This window comes from Bos javanicus, chromosome 6, assembly GCF_032452875.1.
Source record: "Bos javanicus breed banteng chromosome 6, ARS-OSU_banteng_1.0, whole genome shotgun sequence".
In the NCBI taxonomy this organism is placed as follows: Eukaryota; Metazoa; Chordata; class Mammalia; order Artiodactyla; family Bovidae; genus Bos; species Bos javanicus.
The window spans coordinates 99752495-99774348 of NC_083873.1; the positions used below are offsets into that span (position 1 = coordinate 99752495).

Consider the following 21854-nt stretch of genomic DNA (forward strand, 5'->3'; position numbering starts at 1 on the left):
AGTCTTTGATTGGGATGAGCCCATTGCTTTGAGAACAAGTCCAAAGATTGGAGTTCTTAGTGATCTTTTGTAAATCACACCCATGATGCACTTTCTCAAATGTGTAATTTCAGTTTGTTTAAAGTGGAATAAGAACTAAGAATTTACGAAATAATTTGACTGTAGAATTCTTCTCGATTTTTATGATTTTTTCTCCAAATCTTTTATGATTGTCTTCCTGATGCTCATTTTGTCAGCCTTTTTAAGCATTTTACTTTCAGGTGTTTCCACAGCATTTAACTTAGTTTTAAAAGAAGGATCAACTTTCCCCTCATTTTGTCATATAAGACTAAAGTTAAATAAAATGCACAATCAAAATATATATTATATGATTACAGAAACAACTGTAAAAAACAATTTCAGAGATTAATTGAGTTTTGGTGATCCTGCAACCCAAGTGATGTATAAATCCCTAGACAGATTAGAAAGCAGCCTGTTAGATTTTTGTACACCAGGTGCTTTCAGTATCCTTACAGAGGGAATGGGGCATATAGGCTGAATAAACAAAGGATAGTACGAGCTTACAGCATTTATTTTTTTCCTGTGATCTTGAAAATTTGTGAAATTAATAAAAATATGGCATATGCTCTTGACTTCCTGTTTATATCACGGTTCTTAGTTTAGGTGGCATGCTCAGATACATTTCTCATGCAGTTAGCTCCAACCCCTCTCCTTTTTTTTTTTTTTTTTTAACCTCTTTAGGAAACAGTGAGCATGTACCCTTTCCAGATACACAGCATTGCTCTTTCCACATTTGCATCTTTGATTGGTCCATTCGGAGGCTTCTTTGCCAGCGGATTCAAAAGAGCTTTCAAAATCAAGGTATGTGTTTAGATTCTTTGTTAGAGTGTTTTAGAATATAATTAGAGCATGTAAGAGGGTTGGAATTTGGTTCTCTTTTGGTCTCCTACATTAAGCCCCTGGGCAAAAGCTTTTCCACCCTGTATGTGTCAGCCTTACAGAGTATCTTCTTTCTTGTTAGGTTTTGGTCGTGCCATGTTAATGCATCTTAAAGTATCACATCACCCTCTCTTCTTGAAATGGCATGTGTCCCTTAATATTGGGACAGACACAGAATCTTGGTCCTGCAGGTGTTCATCCAAGAATCCGGCCACGAATTGTGTTAAGTGTAGTGTCCTGCATGTCCCACGAAGGGACATGCAGGAGAGTCCTGGGATCTGTGACTGTGGATTCTCCAGATCAAGGGGCATCAGCCTCTTTCTGTAAAGGCCAAGCCATCTGTTAATAGTAGTGCTGTTGCAAACCACTCAACTCTGAATTCTTCCATGGTAGTGAGAGAGTCCCATGGACAAAATATCAATGAATGGGTGTGGCTGTGTTTTAATAAACTTTACTTACAGAAAACAGGCAGTGGGCTGGATTTGGTCTGTGGGACATAGTCTGCTGGTCCCTGTTCCAGATACTTAAAATCAGCCCTGTGTTTTAAGTTAGAATCTCATAAAGTGAAATAATGGCCTGTTATCTCAGCTTTCCTCACGTGGCTTCACTAAGACTTGACTGTTGTGCCTTTGGGAGTTAGAGTGGCTTCTGAAGGTGGGGCAGTCTGGGCAGGCTTCTCTGAGGAGGTGATGTTTGAGCAGGGATCTGGGGAAAGGATGACGAGTCCTGCAGAGAAATCGAAGGAAGGGAGTTCCAGGGAAAGCACTGGAGCAGAGGAGCCTTCACAGAGGGAAGGTGAAGAAGAAGAGCATGGCCACGGTAGAGAGTAGATTGGACTACAGAGTGGATGGGGCCAGATCCCAGGGAAATAAGTACCTGAACTCAGAGAGCATTTGCAATGGGGACATCCTACCTTAGGTGCATATAATACACAGAAATGTGCAAGATGTTGTCCGCACTGATGCTCACCACCTACTTGGGGAGATAATTTATATCCACAAAGGGCCACAGCAGTAGCTGTGCAAGACAAGAGGCCTGAAAAGGCTGCAAAGAGTAGAGCAGGGCTGAGTCAGCACGGTTCTCCCGTGCTTGGGTCAGTAGGGGAGAGACGGAAGGAAATGTGTTGGCAAAAAATTAACCCAAGAGTTTTTCGATCATTTTTTCAAAGGGAGAAATGTTATGTTTAGAATGGTATTTTCATTTATTTATTTATTGGATTGCCACTCCAGTATTCTTGCCTGGAGAATCCCATGAACAGAGGAGCCTAGCAGGCTGTGTCCATGGGGTTGCGGAGTATTGTACATGACCGAAGTGACTTGGCACGCGTGCATAATTGCTTTACAGTGTTATGTTAGTTTCTGCTGTGCACCAACCTGAGTCTACTCTATGTATACATATGTCCCTCCCTCTTGAGCTTCCATCCAACCCCCGCCCCCCGCGATCCTACTCCTCAAGGTCATCACAGAGCATCAAACTGAACTCCTTGTGGAATACACAGCAGCTTCCCGCTAGCTATTTTATTTGCTTTAATAGTCTCCAGTCCAAGGTTTCTTATTGAATGATGAGATTTCTTTTCATGTCTGAAATGAAGGTATAATTGCGGTTACATTTTAGAGGTTTTTCAGGTTGCCTGAGTAAATGAGAAGAACAGTTGGTCATTTCCATTTCCTGGGCACTGACACATTTCCATTTCCTGGATAGATCTGTTCAAGGTCAACTTGCAGAGGCTGATTAACGAGTCCCTCCATTTGGCCATTTAATGGACTAACATGTCCCAAATTAATTAGCTGTTTTGATTTTCTTTTGTACCCCAACACTTAAAAAAAAAAGAAGAAATATTCATCACAGTAGTAAAATATTTATTTCAGCATAAGAACTATTAGGATAAACATGAGCTAGAACCAGTTGTACATCTGTCAACAACACTAAAATAGCACCCTCCCAATAGTTGCTGATAAAACAGAAGAGCAGGATATACGATTAGTAATAGCTGACAGCTTTTTTTATTTAGAAAAAGTTTTATTAACTGAAAAAAGTTAGTACTAGATTGATTCAATATTTAAATAGTGTTATTTGAAAGCTTTGGCTTGGGACTTCCGTGGCAGCCCAATGGTTAAGACCCCCCTGCTTCCATAGCGGGTGTGGGTTGGATCCCTAAAAAGGAAGCAGCAACAACATAGAAAGCTGTGGGTCAGTTCAGTAACCATTCCGGCATGATTCTAACATATTCCAAAGGTACGGTTTAAATCTGTTGGATGTGTTCTAATAAGTTTGTATTTATGTGTGCTCTAAGCTCAGTAGAGTCTGACTCTTTGCAACCCCATGGACTGTAGCCCGCCAGGGTCCTTTGTCTGTGGGGATTCTCCAAGCAAGAATGCTTACAGTGGGTTGCCATGCTCTCCTCCAGGAGATCGTCCCAACTCAGGGATCGAACCGTCTCCCACATTGAGGGTGGATTCTTTACTGTCTGAGCCACCAGGGAAGCCCTTATATTTAATAGGAAAATCCAATAGTAAAGTGTTTTCCTTGAAGTCCATGATGTCAAGGAGACATTTACAGATAGAAATTTTATAGCAGGTGATTTTTGAGAATTTACTAATATGTTTGTTGGTCTTTTTTTCCTGAAGGATTTTGCAAACACCATTCCTGGACATGGCGGGATAATGGACAGATTTGATTGCCAGTACTTGATGGCAACTTTCGTGCATGTGTACATCACAAGTTTTATAAGGTACTTTTAGATTTTTAAAAACTGTTTTGTTAGATGATTTCTCTGAGTTCTCATTCCCATAGGCATTAGTTTGAATTCGTTACTTTTTCTGTCACTGGTATTCCATAATAGTGAAAGGGATGGTGGCTCCTGGCTCTGTGTCACACTGTTGCCTTGGGCGATATGATTAAAATGTAATTATTTTTCTTAGATTTGAACAGCTTAAAAAATAGTGTATGTCATAGTCTAATAGGACTGAGTTAAAATTCAGTCAGGGTGGATGCATGGGACTGGGTTTGGAACAGGAGGAGATTTCATTTCTCAACTGTGGACGCTGTGATGGTCGACACTGAGGGTTAAAAAGGAGGACAGAATTCATCCAGCCCACTAGTTACTGCTTGAGTATCTGTTACGTGTTGGGGAATGTTCTCGGCACGGATGTAATAGAGGACAAAACAAACCAGTCCCCGTCTTCAGCTTATTTTCTCGTTGGGGAGTTGGAGGGAGAAGGGGCAGGAGTGGATAACAAATACAGCTTGTTTGGTGGTTGTAAGAGCATGGAGAAAAAGCAGTCTAGGGGATTTATGGACGTGTGTGTGTGTTGAGGGTGGGAGTGGAGAGGTGAGGCAGGGTGATTGGAGAGTGTTGCTGTTTTATATGGGTGCTTTATTCTCATTATTAAACTTTAATGTTTTGGGTCTGCCCTAAAACGCCAGTCTGGGGTGTGAAGGCTAACAACATCAACCACATGCTAACTTTTTTTCTATCATGGTCTCTACTGGTGTCTGAGCCTAGAAAACCTGTAGTTTTGAATATTTCTGAACCCAGAAAACCTGTTATTTGGAGGCAAACTCATATTTATAGCCCCTAAATACGCATTTTAAATATATACCCATAGTAGTGTGAGCATTTTTGTATTAACCTTTATTTTCCTTGAGCAGTTTTGTTAGTTTATTTCATTAATCTTTTCAAAGAGTCAGATTCTGACTTGAACTTTCTCTGTTGTGTGTTTGTTTTCCATTTCATGATGTCTACTCTCATCTTTCCTTCCTTTATCTTTAAAAAATTTTTTTATTGGTGTACAGTTGCTTTACAGTGTTGTTAGTTTCAGGTATACAGCGAAGTGAATCAGGTATACATTTATTCATACGCTTTCAGATTCGTTCCCCATATAGTTTATTATAGAATATTGAGTAGAGTGCCCTGTGTTATAGAGTAGGTCCTAGTTAGTTACCTGTTTTATATATAGCAGTGTGTGCATGTTAATCCCAAACTCCTAATTTATCCCCTGTGTCCAGCATTTCCCTTTTGGTAAACATAAGTTTGTGTTCAAAATCTGTGAGTGTTTGTTTTGTAAATAAGTTCATTTGTATCATTTTTAAAAATTAGATTTCCCATATGAGTAATACCACGGTATTTGACTGACTTCACATAGTATGATAATCTCTAGGTCCATTTGTGTTGTTGCAAATGGCATTATTTTCTTCTATTTTATGACTCATATTCCATTGTATATCTGTACCACATCTTCTTTATCCATTCCTCTTTTGATGGACATTTGTAAATAGTGCTGCAGTGAACATTGGGGTGCATGTATCTTTTTGAATTACAGTTTTCTCTGGATATATACCCATGAGTGGGATTGCTGGATCATATGGTGGCTCTACTTTTAGTTTTTTAAAGAATCTGCATCCTGTTCTCCATAGTGGTTGTACCAATTTACATTCCCACCAACACTCTCTCCAGTATTTATTGTTTGTAGATTTTTTGGTGATGGGCTTTCTGACAGGTGTGGGGTGATACCTTATTGTAGTTTTGATTTGCATTTCTCGGATAATTAGTGATGTTAAGCATCTTTTCATGTGCTTTTTGGCCATCTGTATGTCTTCTTTGAAGAAAGAACTATTTAGATCTTCCGCCCATTTTTTGATTGGGTTGTTTCTTTCTCTTTTTTTTGACATAGAGCTGCATGAGCTGTTTGTTTATTTTGGAGACTAGTCCCTTGCCAGTCGCTTTGTCTGCACATGTTTTCTCCCATTCTGTGGGTTGTCTTTTTGTTTTGTTCGTGGTTTACTTTGCTGTGCAAAAGCTTTTAAGCATAATTAGTTCCCATTTGCTTATTTTTGTTTCTATTTTCAATAGTCTACGAGGTGGATCCAAAAAGATCTTGCTGCAGTTTCTGTCAAAGACTGTCTTGCCTATGTTTTCCTGTAGGAGTTTTTATGGTGTCTAGCCTTACATTTCGGTCTTTGATCCATTTGAGTTTATTTGTGTGTGTGTTAGAGAATGTTCTAATTTCACCCTTTTACATGTAGTTGTCCAGTTTTCCCAGCACCACTTATTGAAGAGACTGTCTTTTCTCCATTGGATATTCTTGCCTCCTTTGTGATAGATCAGGTGCCCATGGGTGCCTGGGTTTATTTCTGAGTTTTCTATCGGTTCCATTTCTGTTTTTGTGTTATCTTCCTTAAGTTTGAATTTTCTGTTCCTTTTCCAGCTTCTTGAGATAAAGCTTAGGTTACTGATTTTCAGGTTTCTTGTCTAATACGTTCATCTAACACTACATATTTCTTATTAACTACTGCTTTTTGAGTGCTCTTTTTAATACTCTTTAAGTACTGTCATCCCACATTTGTATTTTCATTATTCAGCTACAAATATTTTTTGATCTCCAGTATTATATCTTCTTTGACATGGAATTGTTTACAAGTTCATTGATTCACTTTCAAAGAAATGGAGATTTCTCATTCTCCTTTATTGATTTTTGCTTTAATTCTGTGACCAGAAAACATACTCTGTTATTTCACTGAGACTTGCTCTGTGCTCAAGCACATGGTCTACTCAGATACACATTCCACGTGTGCATGAGGCAAGTGCTGCAAGTCCACTGGGGGGGTTCAGCTAAGTCTCTGTACTGATTTTTTGGTTTGGTTTTCCATCTGCTTGCTCCGTCAGTTATGAAGAGAGCTTTGTCAGAATCTCCCAGTTTTTGCTTTATAGATAGATATTGAGGTTGTGTTAGCTGTATACAGTGTATACACTGTTGAATCACTCCTAATGTCATATAATATTCATCTTTATATACTACCTGTTTAAAGCTTATTTTGTGGAATATAAGTATAGCAACATCAGCCTACTTTGATTAATGTTTGCATAGTATTTCTTTGTCTATCCTTTTATTTCTTGTGTGCCTTTTCCCTTATATTTAAAGTGTGTTTTTCTTCTCACAAGTGTATAACTGGATTTTGTTTGTTTTTATAACCCAGTTCACAGTCTTTGTCTTTTTAATTGGAGTATTTAATTGCCGAGGTCCAGCCCTGGCTGATCCAGGGTATTCGAAGGGGAGATGGCGTTGGCGACCTATTCAAATGTTAATTAGAGATATAAAGAGTAATAGAATGAGGATAGCTCAGTAGGAAAATTCAGTGGAGAAAAGAAGCTGAGTAGCTTGGTTTACGCGGAAAATCAATATAACCTGTGACACCAGGTTAGCTCTGACCATGGAGGCCGCAGGCGCCCTCTCGAATAGCGGAAGGTGCCCCACCTTAGACACCTTCTTGAGTGGGTCTTAGAAGCCCAGGCAAATAAATGGTCGCAGAGGATATCCGCGCTCCAGATGGAGACTCAGCTGGAAATTGAGGGCAAGAATGACATGGGGAGACCAAGTTTTGGTGAGCAAGGCCCGTAGCTTTATTTTCAACACGGGCTTATATACCCTAAGTTACACATAGAGGATAATAGGGGATGCAAAGTCAGCAGTCTTTGATCCTTATCAAAAACCAGGGTTTCTTTCCTGCAAATTTATCGTATACAAATGGTTTAGATGATTTACATCATCTTCTGGCCAGAAGGCCTATTAACATTTTATGACTCTTGACAAAGACTTATCAACCGTAAGACTTATTTTCTCTAAGAGTAATTATTTTAAGGTTTGGCGCCATCTTCTGAAGATAAAATTGCATTCCTATAGGGCAGATGTGTAATGGGTTTACAACAAAGGGAAAGAATTTATTACCTTAAGGGTCTAAAGTTACTAACACCAAGGCCACTACTTATTTTTTCTACATACCAACTATATTAATTAATACACATTCAAGAATACAATTCAGGGGATGTGAAAACTTGGCAACAAGCATTGGCTCATCAATGAAATCTTTTACTAGTTTTATTCTGACAGTTTCTAACTCTCTGAGAGGCTCTAAGCTATTTGAATATCTTAAGCTTCCCGTGCCTCTTGAGGCTGGGAGACTGTAAACAATCGTATGCATAGCTGTAGGAGTCCGGGTAAACTTGTCAGGCGAGTTAGAGAGCCATCTGAGGGGTTTGGATTTAAACACTCCTAATTGCCCAGGAACTTTTATTAATTGGAGCTGTAAGTAAACTCTTTGACAGAGAGAGCGAGATGGTGGTGGGGGACAGCCCCCAGTAAAGTCAGAGGTGAGAGCACAAAGCAATAAAGTAGGCAGACTCTGGTTTTTTTGGGGGGTAGATACTTGAGAATATCCGGGGGGACTCCTGAGGCTCGATCCCGCCTTTGCGTATGCCGAGCCTCCTTCCTCATGACCTTAGTCACGAGTGGAATGCCTCACCGGCTCCCGGCATTTAATCCATTTGCGTATGACTTATTCATTGATCTATTTGAGTATTAGTAATTACTGATTAAATCCTTAGAACTCTTTCTTTTCCGAAGATGGTCAGCTTTTAGAGTGTTAACACATACTTTTTTTGCTTTTTGATCTGCTGTTCTCTCAGTAGGAAAAAGTCATGCTGAGCCTGGTTGTCCTCCATTTGAAAGTAAATATTTAGATGATTAGAAATACGGTGCTAGAGCCAGTGTGCAGCTAGCTGGGAGCACCTGCTGACAGTTTTGCATTTAGCTGAACTTGCTAGAACAGCCTTCCCTTTCTCTGGGGGCCCCTACTCTGGGTTTATGTTATGAAGTTGCTGAGTCTTGTGAAGAAATATAAGACAAGCTGTGTCTTGATGTGAGTAGACTGTGGTTGTGGTAGACTTATGGCTTCAGGGTTTTGGGAAATGATTTGAGCCTCGTGCACAAAGGTGTGACCTAGGAGACAGCTAATTCATGCTATTGTGCAGTTTTCTGAATCTAAGATTTTCTCTGTGATACCACCCTACAGCAAATATTTCTTTGTTGCTGGGTTTTCTACTTCTTATAATTCCATCTGAACTGAAGTTGTTTAGTCACTAAGTCATGTCCGACTCTTTTGGGACTCCACGGACTGTCGCCCACCAGGCTCCTTGGTCCATGCAATTCTCAGGCAAGAATACTAGAGTGGGTTGCCATTTCCTTCTCCAGGGGATCTTCCTGACCCAAGGATGGAACCTGAGTCTCCTGCATTGGTAGGTGGATCCTTTACCACTGAGCCACCAGGGAAGCCCTTGAACTGAAGAGTCCTTATCATAAGTCATAAATTTAATTACCTGTGTAAATGTCTTTCTCAGAATTCTGTGCCATTCTCCATCTATTACTTGTGTCTTGCTTATTTTTCCCATTGGATTTCCTGAAAAGTAAACCTACTCTGCTTTTCCTGTTCAAGTGGATTGTAGGAATTGCAAAGAATAGTACGTATGCATTATGGTCTGAATGAGGTGCATTCTGAATTTGACAAAATAGCACTTTGGCAGTGTAAGTACAGAAAGTGATCTATAGCTTACAGATGGATTGAGTGCTAGTCCAAAAGGTAGGAAATTGCACTCCCCTGCCTGTCACAGCGTCTCAGGATAGAACAGTGTGAAGTCCTGGTTGAGACCTTTTCTGACTCAGAGTGTACCAGGGGAGGGTATAGAGAGAAGGGCTGGTGTAGGGATGCTGGAGAAGCCTAGGGAGAGGCCCCTGCATGGTACCTGGTGGAGAGCAGTCACAACCCAGTGGATACTTAACGCTGCCTGGGCTTATTTCCTCCCCAGTGGGAGTGGGACTGCTGGGTAAGGTGGATAAGGCAGGCAGGATTCTCCAGCTCCCTGTCCTCCTTTCAGCTAAAGCAGGGTGGGTGCGAGTGTGGATGTTCAGTCATGTCCAACTCTTTATGACCCCATGGACTGTAGCCTGCCAGGCTCCTCTGTCCATGAAATTTTCCAGGTAAGAATACTCCAGTGGGTTGCCATTTCCTACTCCAAGGCACCTTTGCAACTCAGTGATCGAACTGGAGTCTCTAGCAACTCCTGCATTGGCAGGCAGATTCTTTACCACCGGCTCCACAGCTGAAGCAGAGCCCCTTTTATTTTGTTTCTATTGTTGGGGTTTACCCAAGACCTTCTTTGAACAAAGGCTGTTGTTCCCACTGTAGATCCCAGGTGGCGGCTTCAGTGCAGGCTCAGGACTATGTGTATTCTTTCAACAAAACACCTTCTTTGTCTGACGTTTCTTTGAAGCAAAAATATTTATATTATTTTCATGTTCTCTTCTAGTTTATCTTCATCCACCAGGAACTGTGCTCCTTTTCTTACAGAATGGTTTCTGTGTCTTGTCCAGTCTCAGGTTTTGTTATCAACCTTGGCTTCTAACTCAGGTTGCCCTTTTGAGAAGTTGTGTGGAACGTTTAGATCTGCACCCCATCAATGCCTCGTATTGACCCTGTCTTCTGTGTTTGTGCATTTCTCCCACATCTACCCTGCACGCCTTTCAGTGGAGAGTTCTAGGTTTTTTCCCCCTTATTTGTGGCGTTGGGTCTTTGTTGCTGTGTCCGGGCTTTCTCTAGTTGTGGTGCGTGGGCTTCTCATTGTGGTGTCTTGTTGCGGAGCACAGGCTCTAGAGTGCACAGGCTCAGTATTTGTGGCGCACAGCCTTTACCTGCTCCTTGGCGTGTGCGATCTTCCCAGATCAGGGATCAAAACCGTTTCCCCTGCATTGGCAGGCGGATCCTATCCATTGTACCACCAAAAGGGAAAGTGTTAGTCACTCAGTTGTGTCTGACTCTTTGCGACCCCATGGACTGTAGCCTGCCAGGCTCCTCTGTCCATAGAATCTGGAATACTGGAATGGGGAGCCATTCCTTTCTCCAGAGGATCTTTCCAACCCACGGATCCAACCCAGGCCTCCTGCACTGTAGGCAGATTCTTTACTGTCTGAGCCCCTATTGCGCCACCAGGCAAGTCCTAAAGGCATGGTTTATTTTAAACACAAGTCTATGCTGCCTTCAGCTCTCTCAAAATAGTGTGAACTTTGTCTTTTCTGCTGTTACCAGGGGTCCGAATCCCAGCAAAGTGCTGCAGCAGCTGTTGGTGCTTCAACCAGAACAGCAGTTAAATATCTATAAAACTCTGAAGACTCATCTCATTGAGAAGGGGATACTACAGCCCACCTTGAAGGTATAATTGGAGCCAGAGAGGGATGGACTAACAATAAAGAATTCTCCAGGAAAGCACTGACAGATGACATTTTTCTAATTGTACAGAGAAACAGTTGAAAATGCAATGGATTGAAGTTTTACAGACATGAAAGTTTCCTCTCTAAAGTTACTGTGAATATTTAACACTTTCTTGATCTAAGTTATGAAATAAGTAGCAAATGGAGGGCAAAATGTCTTGTACTTTTTCTAAAGTGTATTTTCTGATGTTAACTTCCTTCCCATTACTTGCTCGGTTTCGTCACTTAAAAGACTTGTATTTTAAAGAGTCACACACGATGAAGTGAGTACATTGAGGATGTCTTGAGGTTGCACCTGGCGGTGTGCCCTTTCCACAAATATTTACCTTTGTAGTCGGAGCCGTTCTTCACTTTCAGCAAAACGTTTTATGTAAGGCACAATAGGAAGCTAGTTCTCCTCCACTTCCTCCTCTTTCAGTCTGAAGTATTTTCTGAAGGGCTGATTTGGATCCAAAAAAAGAATAACTGTCCACTTTTCAAAGAAGTAATTATTTGCCAGGGGAAAACATTCCACTTTTAGGTAGGTTTGAAATTCAAGAGAGAGGGGCTGAAGTTTCTACCACGATTGGTTTGCTCGAAAGAGCCGACATCAGACTACTTTGATAAAATGGTTTGGAAAAAAACAGGATCTTCTCAAAAGCTTTCAAGAGAAATGGGAGAATTCCGCTGGGAAGAACGGATGTGCGCGTGCTCCACCCATCATCTCAACAGACCGGCCGTCAGGAGGCAGCACTGGAGGATGGCACGCTCACAGCCGCCTCTTGGTTGACTTCTCTGCCTTCGTTTCCCTGTGAGCTGGTCCCCATAAGTTCTGTACCCACAGACATCAGCATATAAGGTAGTGAGGAGGGGTGGTGACCGAGGCAGAGCAGGGGGTGCTCTGCTCTGGAGAGCAACGCCCCCCTCCCCCCCCCCCCCCCCACCAAGATGCAGCTCCACACGCCTGGGTCCCAGGTGCCTGGCTCCTGGTTCCCGTGCAGCCCACCGGACACTCCCCTGGGACGAAGCGAGATCTGCCTGGAAACCCCATCCCAGACAGGCTCCATGGTAGCAGCTAATTTTTGTCACGTTCCTCTTTCACATCATGTCACAAAACCTGAAGTCATCAGCTGGTGTTTCTTCCAACAACGAAAATCAGGCGGAAGTGATTCCCACCAAGAACAAAAAGCACACGAATGCCAAACCTTCCCTTTGGGGGACTGGACACTGTAACCAGAGGAGAATACATTTCTTCTCAGTGGATGTCAATAATCTACTGTTGCTGTGTGCTCACTACAACCGTATTTATTGTATTGAACGGTCAGCACAAAACCTTCAAAAATTGCCTAGTGCCCCTTGGCTAAATGTTTGGAGAGAAGTTGATATATTTTAAAGAATGTTTTGTTAATGAAAAGGGTACATATTTTTGTTTAAATCAGAAACAAATTTCAATTATTTTATATTTCTGTTCTACAACTCTACTTAAAATAAAAAAATTGCGGATATGCCTGGGTTCCACAGATGTAAACTAGCAGCCTTATCACGTGTACCGCATGATTGTGGTGGATATAGTTAAACTCAGTCCCAAGAGTCTAATGTCTTGGTTTGGCATGCACTTAGTCAGTTCATCACCGCTGAATGTGTGCAGTCAGCCTTATTCCACACTATTCCATAAACACCTAGAATTGGCCCTGGAAATGTTATTACAGAAGGAAGTGATCATTTTTAAAATCAAGCTACCTTCAGGTTAATTTTCAACATCGCTTTTTTTTTTTTTTGCTTTTTTTTACTTGCTGCATTAAAAGCCCCAAATGTGGATCATAAGAGAATTTTACTTACCAAAGTTTAAAAAATATTGTAATAGGAACTTCTGTTGAAAACTTGGCGATTTGCACAATAAGAACTTCTTGGAGAAAATGCAGTTCCCTCTGCATTTTTCTTTAGTGATGAGTGAAGTATGGCAATATAGAATTATGAGAGCATTACTGAATACATGTATTATAAAATTGATACTATTATAAACAAAATCTGAAGCTAGAAATATTTGGGGTCACAGTAATAGCTATCCTCAAATATACTTTTAGAGTTGGGTGTATATTATTCTATATGTAAAAAAAATTCTTAATTTTAACAGAGCTCTAAAGATTGACCTTTTTAGTGTACTTTTATAGCATGTATATTAGAATATATTTTAGCAAGAATAAAGTTTGGCAAAGATTGCCATAAAACCCTGACTTTGATCACTTTTGTATTTGCACTCTGAAGAGGGTTTAAATTCCAGTGTAGCAAATGTGATGGCAGAAAAAATGGAAGACTACGAACTTCCTTTATAGTAATGGCTACGTGTTCCAGTCTGCTGTTGGGAGAGGGACTCTGAGGGTCCTGACTGTTCAGTACAGATGTTTCCTCAGTGCTTTTCCCCTCGTGGTGATGGGTATACATTTACTGTCTGAGAATAAAAAACTACACACACACCCCCTTTTATTTTTACAGTATCTCTTCATTTGTAATTTGGTTTGAACAAAGAAAGTGTCACCTATCAGGGGAAAAGAAAAAGTAGAATCAGTGTATACCTACTGTATATGGCTGGAAGATAGCTTATGATATGTGTCAATCCATTCTCTGAACCTCTTACTCAGACAGGAAAATAAACAAATCACATTTGAACTCTGTTGTGCGTTCTCTCTTTGGAGAAACATTTCATTCAGCAAGTACAGTCACCAACACCTACAGTGACATCTTCAGGGCAGGGGAGTAAATAAGCTCGGCTGATCATTAAACATGGTTGTTGAGAGGTGATATCCTCTTGATAGAAAGAGGACCGAATGTCTTGGGTATGTCTTAGTTTGTAATTGCTATTTATTTTTGTGAATTTTTATTCATCATCACTAGAGCTCTAAGCTGCATGGACAGTGAGTGGTGTCTGTCTTGATGGCCACTGTGTTCCCAGGGTCTGGCTCAATGCTGGCATCTCCCCAGGTCCTCAAGCTTCTGATCAAATAACTGGTTTGGAGTCTGAAGACCCAGCTCTGCACATCCCCGTTTGTGTCTCTTGAACAGCCCCTCCACACTCATCCCTGTGTTTATTTGGTGTGACTCTAAGATGGGCTTCATTACTCTTAGTTCTTATGGTTAGGTTAAGGGTCAAGTGAAAACTCCTGTGAATATGTTGTGATTTGGGTTCAGCATAAAGGAGCTGATCCTTGGTGTCCTTCCTTCTTCCTCTCTGCCCCTCTCCTGTTGCCCATCTCTGCTGGGCAGTGACTGGTAGGACTGAACAGAACGGGGTCCACATGTCTGGTCACATCTAGCTTAGGTAGTTTTAATGTAAGTGGGAAGATTCCCCTGGAGGAGGGCATGGCAACCCACTTCAGTATTCTTGCCAGGAAAATGCCATGGACAGAGGAGCCTGGTGGGCTCCAGTCCATAGGGGTGCAGAGTTGGCCATGACTGAGTGACTTGGCAATGTAAGTGCTCCTTGAATGGACACCATCATTCTGACCTCCATGGACGAGCTGTCTGCCCTGCAGAGAGTCTACAGCCAGTTCTCCTTACCAGCTCTGAAACTTAGAGTTTAAAATTCACTCCCTGAGGAGTGGCTGTATTTGGGAATCTTCATGCAGTGGCTGCAAATAAAGGCAGATCTAGACAATTTAACCAAAATCAAAAGCCTGTCTTACCTTAATCCCATTGTCTTCCTTTTCCTGCACAGAAGGGGAGAATATTCTTGAAACATCAGATAACAAGGAGAGTTGTTTAGTACGGGCTGATGAGTCGAATGTTATCTGTTGATGGCAAAGTGAGTTTCCAAAATGAACTGAGAGAATACTTTGGTCCTTAAGTGTATACAAAGGACATGGGTGGGTAAACCAGCAGTCTTGTTGCCCAGAGAAAGAGATTCATTGAAGGACAGCCCACCTGAAGGTGTCCTCTTGGGAAAAGAATGAAATTTCAAACTACTCTGTCAAACTTACAGGACAATGGGGTATGGATTTGGGGTTTAAGCTCTCATAGCCTCCTTTTCTGCTGTGTATTCAGCTGGAGCGTAATGGATCCCGGTGGTTTTTATTCAAGCATGTGCAATGTTCAAACTTCAGACAGGACCCAGAAAAGTGGTAAGTTTGCAGAACAATCTTGAATAATCTATTAAGTATATTTTTGATCAGTTTTAATAAATCTCGAAACTTTGTGAGGGAACCGGAGGCTTCGACAGTACAGGTAAGGTAGACACTTTTGTATCATTAGCAATTCCGTCCCCCCAATATTGATGCAGTCTATGTACCATAACACTGTGCAGCCATTACCACCTGTGGTTTGAGAACATTCCCATCACTCCAGAAAAATCCCTGGTGCCCATTTGCACATGATCCTCACGCCAACCTCCAGCTTTAGGCAACCTCTGGTTTGCTTTCTGTCTTTAGGAATTTGCCTTTTCTGGACACTGCGTATACACAGACGCATACACTATGCAGTGTTCTATGTCTGGCATAATATTTTTGCATATATCAGTACTTCTTTCCTTTTTATTAATACTGTAAATGCTGACCCATTTACCTGTTGATTATTTCAGTTATTTCCAATTTTTGGTTCTTATGCAAAGTGTTGACATGTGTTGTGTGGGCATGTCTGCGTTCCCTTCAGATTTCCAGGGTAGAATTGCTGGGTCATATAGTAAGTTTATGTTTAACTTTTAAAGAAATGGCCAAACTGTCCCAAGTACAGTCTTCTATTCCTGCCTGCAGTGTACAAGTGTTCCAATCTACCTACATCCTCACCAGAACTCAGCACTGTCTTTTTTCAACAATTTTCTTGGAGTCTAGTTGATTTACAGTGTTGTGTTAGTTTCAATTGTACAGTAAAGTGAGTAAGTTATACATATACACACTTTTTTTTGGTGTTGTCTTTTTAAAGATGGCCATTCTGGCTGGCGTGCCGAGGTATCTCAAGGTGGTTTTAGCTTGCATTTCCCCAATGGCTAATGGTGTTGAGCATCTTTTCGTGGGCCACTTGTATATCTTCTGTGATAAAATGTCTGTTTGTATCTTTGCACATTTTTACATGTGATGTTTTTCCTAAGCTGTAGGAGATTATTATGTATCCTAGATACAAATCCCTTATCAGATATATGACTTACAAATATGTCCCAGCCACCTGGGAAGCCCTGAAGGTTGTTGAAATAACAACACAAGATTTAAAACATTAATAAACTTAGTTTATAAAGTAGCAGCAGGATTTGAGAGGATTGACTCTAATTTTGAAAGAAGTTCTACTGTGGGTAAAATGCTGTCAAGCAGCATTGCTTGCTACAGAGGAATCGTTGGTGAAAGCAAAAGTCAGTAGTTGTGGCAAAATTCATTGTTGTTTTAAGAAACTGCCACAGGCACCCCAACTTCAGCAACTACCACCCTGATCAGCTGGCAGCATCAACATTGAGGTAAGACCCTCCACCTGCAAAAAGGTTATGACTCACTGAAAGCTCAGGTGATGGTCACATTTTAAAAAATATTTTAAAGTTGAGATACATACATTAGTTTTTAGACATATTGCTATTGCACACTTAAAAGACCACAGTATAATGTAAACATAACATATGCCTTGAGAAACCAAGAAATTCAGGTGACTTGCTTTGAGATATTTGCTTTATTGAGTGGAAATGAACCTACAGTATCTCTAAGGTATGTCTATATAAAAGTTCTCCAGTTTTCATCATACAAATCTTATACTCATTTTCTTAACTTTATACAAAAGTATTTCATTTTGGGGAATGATAATGTAAATGGCATTGTTTTTAACTTCCAATTTCACTTGTTCATTGCTGATATATGGGAAAGTGACTTATTTTTATAATCTGAAAACTTTCTATTAATGCTAATTAAAGGAGTTTTTGGTCACATTTTGGGGGGGGTTCTACATACAATCCTGTCACCTGGCAACAAAAAGTTTTATGTCTTTCTTCCCAGCTATATACTTGATTTTCTTGTCTTACTGCATTAGGTAGAACTTCCAGTATGATGTTGAGGAGGGATGACAGACCTTGCTTTGTAGCTGATTTTAGTGGTAAAGCTTTAAGCTTCTCATCATTGAATATCATGTTAGCTGTAGATTTTTTTGTGGCGAGTCTTTATCAAGTTGAGGTGGTTCCCCTGTATTCCTAGTTTACTGAGAGCTTTTAGTGAATGAGTGTTGGACTTTGTTAAATGCTTTTTTTTTTTTTGCATTTGATATGGTCATATCATTTTTCTTTTTCAGCTAAATGATGTGATGGATTACACTGATTTTTAAATGTTGAGCCAGCCTTGAACACTTGAAATATATCTCACTTGGTTATGGTATATAATTCTTTTTATGCATTGTTGGATTTGATTTGCTAATACTTTGCTGAGGATTTTGCACCTATATTCATGAGAGAGATTGCAGTTTTCTTGTAATGGTTTTATCTGCTTTTGGTGTTAAGGTAATGCTGTTTGCATAGAATGAGTTGGGAAGTGTTTCCTCTGCTTCTGTCCTCTGAAAAAGATTGTAGACGATTGGTATCATTTCTTCCTTTTTGATAGAATTTACCAGTGAATCCATCTGGGCCTGGTATTGTCTGTTTTGAAAGGTTATTAAGTATTAATTTCTTTGATAGAAGCCTATTCAGACTATTTCTTGTATGAGCTTTGGCATGTTGTGTCTTTCAAGGAATTGGTCCACTTCATCTAGGTTAGCAAATTTGTGGGCATAGAGTTGTTCATAGTGTTCCTTTATTATCCTTTTAATTTCACAGGATCTGTGGTGATAGATTCTATTTCTTTTCTAATATCAGTAATCAGTGTCCTCTCTTTAAGGTAGATTGGCTAGAGGCCTTTTGATTTTTGGTGATATTTTCAAAGAACCAGCTTTTGGTTTCACTGATTTTTTGGTACTGATTTCTTGTTTTCAACTTCACTAATTTATGTTCTCACTGTTTCTCTTCTTGTGCTTACTTTGGATTTAATTTGCTCTTCTTTAGGTTATTGATTTTTGGTCTTCTTTTCTAATATATGCACTCAAGTGGTATAAATCTCCCTTTGTAACTGTTCCTTTCACTTACAAATTTTGGTAAGTTGCATTTTCATTCAGCTCAAAATATTTTAACATTTCTTTTGAGATTTCTTCTTTGATGCCTGTGTTTAAGCTCCATATATTTTGGAATTTCCAGTTTAATTCTTTGTGGTCTGAAAGCAGACATTATATGATTTTTTTTAATTTAGATGTATTTTATGGCCCAGAATATGGTCTATTTTGGTGAACTCCATGGGACTTTGAGAAGAATGTGTATTCTGTTGTTCCTGGGTGTCTGTGCATGTCAGTTTTACCCAGTTGAGTGATGGTGCTCTGAAGTTCAGCTGTGTCCGTGCTAAATTTCTGTCTGCTGCATCTGTCCATTTCTGATGGCTGAAGTCTCCACTTACGACAGTACATCCACCTGATTCTCTTTCCATTCCCAGGGTACTAATGCAGGCTGTCACTCTCAGCTTGAAAGTACATTAGAAAGTGGCCTGTCTCTAAACCAAAGAGACATTTTCATGAGGGCTCACAGGTGACAGAGAAGGGACTGAGGGTTGGCCGGTGCCGTTCTCTTGAGAGTGACAAAGGGTTGGACACATTGCTGGAGGGAATGTAAAATGGGAGAACTGTTTTGGAAAACAGTCTGGCAGTTCCTCAACATGGTAAAGTGTTACCATATGATCCAGCAATTCCACTCTTAGGAATATATATATATATATATATACCCAAGAAAAATGAAAATGCCCAATGTTAACACAAATGTTTGCAACAGCATTATTCACAACAGTAAAAAGCAGATGCAAACTACATGTCCATCCGGGGGTGAATGGATAAATAAAAAGTGATATATCCACACAATGGACTAAACCACTTGGCCATGAAAAGGAAGTTCTGATACATGACACAATATGAATGAAACTCCAAAATATTATGTTCACTAACATAGGACAGCCCCTGAAGATCACATACTGACAACTCCATTAAATTAAATATCCAGAACAGGCAACTCTATAGGCAGGGAGTAGGTCAGTGGCTGCCAGGGTTGGGGACAGGGAGGAGAATGGGGACTAATGGTGTGAGATTTCCTTAGGGGTGGTGCAAATGTTTCAAAATTAGACGATAGTGATAGCTGCACAACTCTAAACATGCTCAACTCAAAGAGTCTTATTTGATGAATTTTCATAGGATGTTAATTCTCAGTAAAGTTGTAAATGACTAGACAATCTGTAATGGTAGATGTACAGGGGAAGGTATTCTGGGCCTGGGGAGGAGCAGGGGAGGGCTGCCGATTGTCTCCACAACCGGGGGCCCCACGACGTGTTGAGCCTCCCCTCCTTGCTGTCTGATGGGCATCACTGAGGGGTCGGCTCAGTACTGCCCGGAGGTCAGGGAAGGCCTCCCTTAGAAGGTGACAGTTGAGACATGATTGAGGCAGGGGAATGAGGAAGTGGAGCACAGATGGGTTAGGAGCCTCAAGGCAGATATTACCGTTGGAAGGAGAGCCTGGCAAGTGTGCAGAATGAAGGAGGTAGGAAGTAAGGAGCCCTGCAGGTTTTAAGAAGGACTGACAGAATCCAGCATCTTCGTGGGCTTGCCTGGCTGAGCATGGACCATGGTGGCCAAGGCAGAAGTACAGAAATCCCACAGCCAGTCCCCAAACTAAGGGTGAATTCACTCACACTGTACGTCAGCAAGTGCAAACTCTGGGGTTGGAATACCCACGTTTAAAAGGAGGAAGATGCAAATCAATGCTATCACACCTACACAAAACGAAGGAAGGAAAGCAGGCACACATGCCAAGAGCCCAGTCTGGGGGGCGGGGGAGGAAAAACCACCCTAAAGAAGAGAATTTTCTGGGAAGGCTTTGTATTATGTAATTTAGTGAAAATATGAGTTCAATAAAGGATCAGCGATGAAATGAGAGAATAATAGAATGATGTGAAAATGAAGATTGAAGAGCTCAGAAAACCAGTTGTGATGAGATTGTCATTCTTACTGAATTAGAAACAGTAAGAAATGGAGTAGACTCACTGAAAATTCAACTATAGATCTTACACCGACTTGAAGGCAAGCCTCTCATTTATAGGCTAGAAAGTTCTTGAAGAGGTTAGTTATGTCATTTTTGTATCATCCACAAGGCCCAGTGGAATATGTATCATCATGGACATAGAGATTGCTACCTTAGGAGAAGGAAAAATCTATATGGATGGATCCACACTTGAGCCACAAGCATACTTGGTCACACTGCTGGGGTGGGTCTTGGTTTCTTTCTCTTGGCAGAATTGGCCTGCAGGGTCACACTGTGATGATACTTGAGTTTATAGTCAGGCTGCTTAGGTTGACTTTTGCTCCCTGGTTTATTTCTTCGTAATCAGTTGGATCATAAGGCTGAGCACTGAAGAACTGGTGCCTTCGAACTGTGGTGCTGGAGAAGACTCTTGAGAGTCCCTTGGACTGCAAGGAGATCAAACCAGTCAATCCTAAAGGAAATCAACCCTGAATATTCATTGAAAGGACTGATGCTGAAGCTCCAATACTTTAGCTACCTGATGTGAAGAGCTGCCTCACTGGAAAAGACCCTGATGCTGGAAAAGACTGAAGGCAAAAGGGGAAGAGGGTGGCAGAGGATGAGATGGTTAGATAGAATCACTAAGTCAATGGACATGAATCTGAGCAAACTCTGGGAAAGAGTGGAGGACAGAGGAGCCTGGTGGGCCACAGTCTATGGGGTAAAGAGTTGGACTCTTTGATTGGACTAATCACTAAGTTGGACTTAGTGATTAAACAGCAACAAATCAGGTTGCAAACAGGTGGCTTGGCTTTTATGTACAGAAACTATTTTAGGGTACAGGTTTTGTTTGAAATGTATAGCAGTGCTTGAGGGCAAAATCATGACGGAACTGTTTTCCTATAAATAATAGTTCTGTGCTCTGGAATGCAGCTTGCAACTTGCCTTTGCCTTTGTTGAGCAGGAAGTGTGATAGTTGAAGGCCAAGGTTGAAGTTCCAACCCTTTATCTTTACGATAAAGCTGGGCTTGATAGAAATAATATCCTAAGTACGTTTTCATTGTAGTCAACACCACTGCCCCGCAGCACCCACCCCCACCCCCCAAGAGAGAGAGAAAATGGAAAATGGAACCTGGAATCCGTTTGTAAAGATCATTGGCCTCGGAGTTGGGAAGTTTAGGGGCAGAGCAGGGAATGAGATTTAATAAGCAATAGGGCTTTGGGAATGTCAGAGCTTTCTCTGAATCCCTTTCTTCTTGGCGCTCAGTGAAGGTTTGGGCCACATGATTTCTAAGGGCTCTTCCGCAGCTGGCATTCTGCCTGCTGTGAATCCGCCTGAAGATGAAGTTGTCAGTGGCTTTAGATATTTAGGCTTTAGAAAATGCACCACTCCTTTTACATTCGTATTTCTAATTTTTTGTGGTTATTGTTCAGGACTCTTTGTGACCCCATGGACTGTAGCACGCCAGGCTCCTCTGTCTACCATCTCTAGGAGTTTGCTCAAATTCATTTCCTTTCAGTTGGCGATGCTGTCTAACCACTTTCTCTGTCCATGGGAATTTCCTGGGAGGAATACTGGAGTGGGTTGTCAGTTCCTCCTCCAGGGGATCTTCCTGACCCAGGAATCGAATCCACATCTGTGTCTCCTGCATTGTCTGGCAGATTCTTTACCACTGAGTCACCGGGAAGCCATTTCTAAATTAACGCCACACTACATGGAGAACATCTGGCAAAGCGCTACGCGTCCTATATTGTTGTTCGGCCTGTGAGTTGCGATCCCATGAACTACAGCGTGCCAAGCT

General features: G+C 41.1%; 1 protein-coding gene across 1 annotated transcript in view; it reads left to right on the forward strand.

The window, feature by feature from the left end:
• The window catches only part of CDS1 (CDP-diacylglycerol synthase 1), a 79764-nt gene extending 66082 nt beyond the window's left edge, over positions 1 to 13682 (forward strand). The window contains exons 11-13 of the mRNA XM_061420686.1: positions 742 to 861; positions 3567 to 3670; positions 10855 to 13682. Coding sequence (XP_061276670.1) covers positions 742 to 861; positions 3567 to 3670; positions 10855 to 10984 — 354 coding nt within the window. The 3' untranslated portion in view covers positions 10985 to 13682. The remainder of the gene's footprint in view (positions 1 to 741; positions 862 to 3566; positions 3671 to 10854) is intronic.
• The last annotated feature ends 8172 nt before the right edge of the window (positions 13683 to 21854 follow it).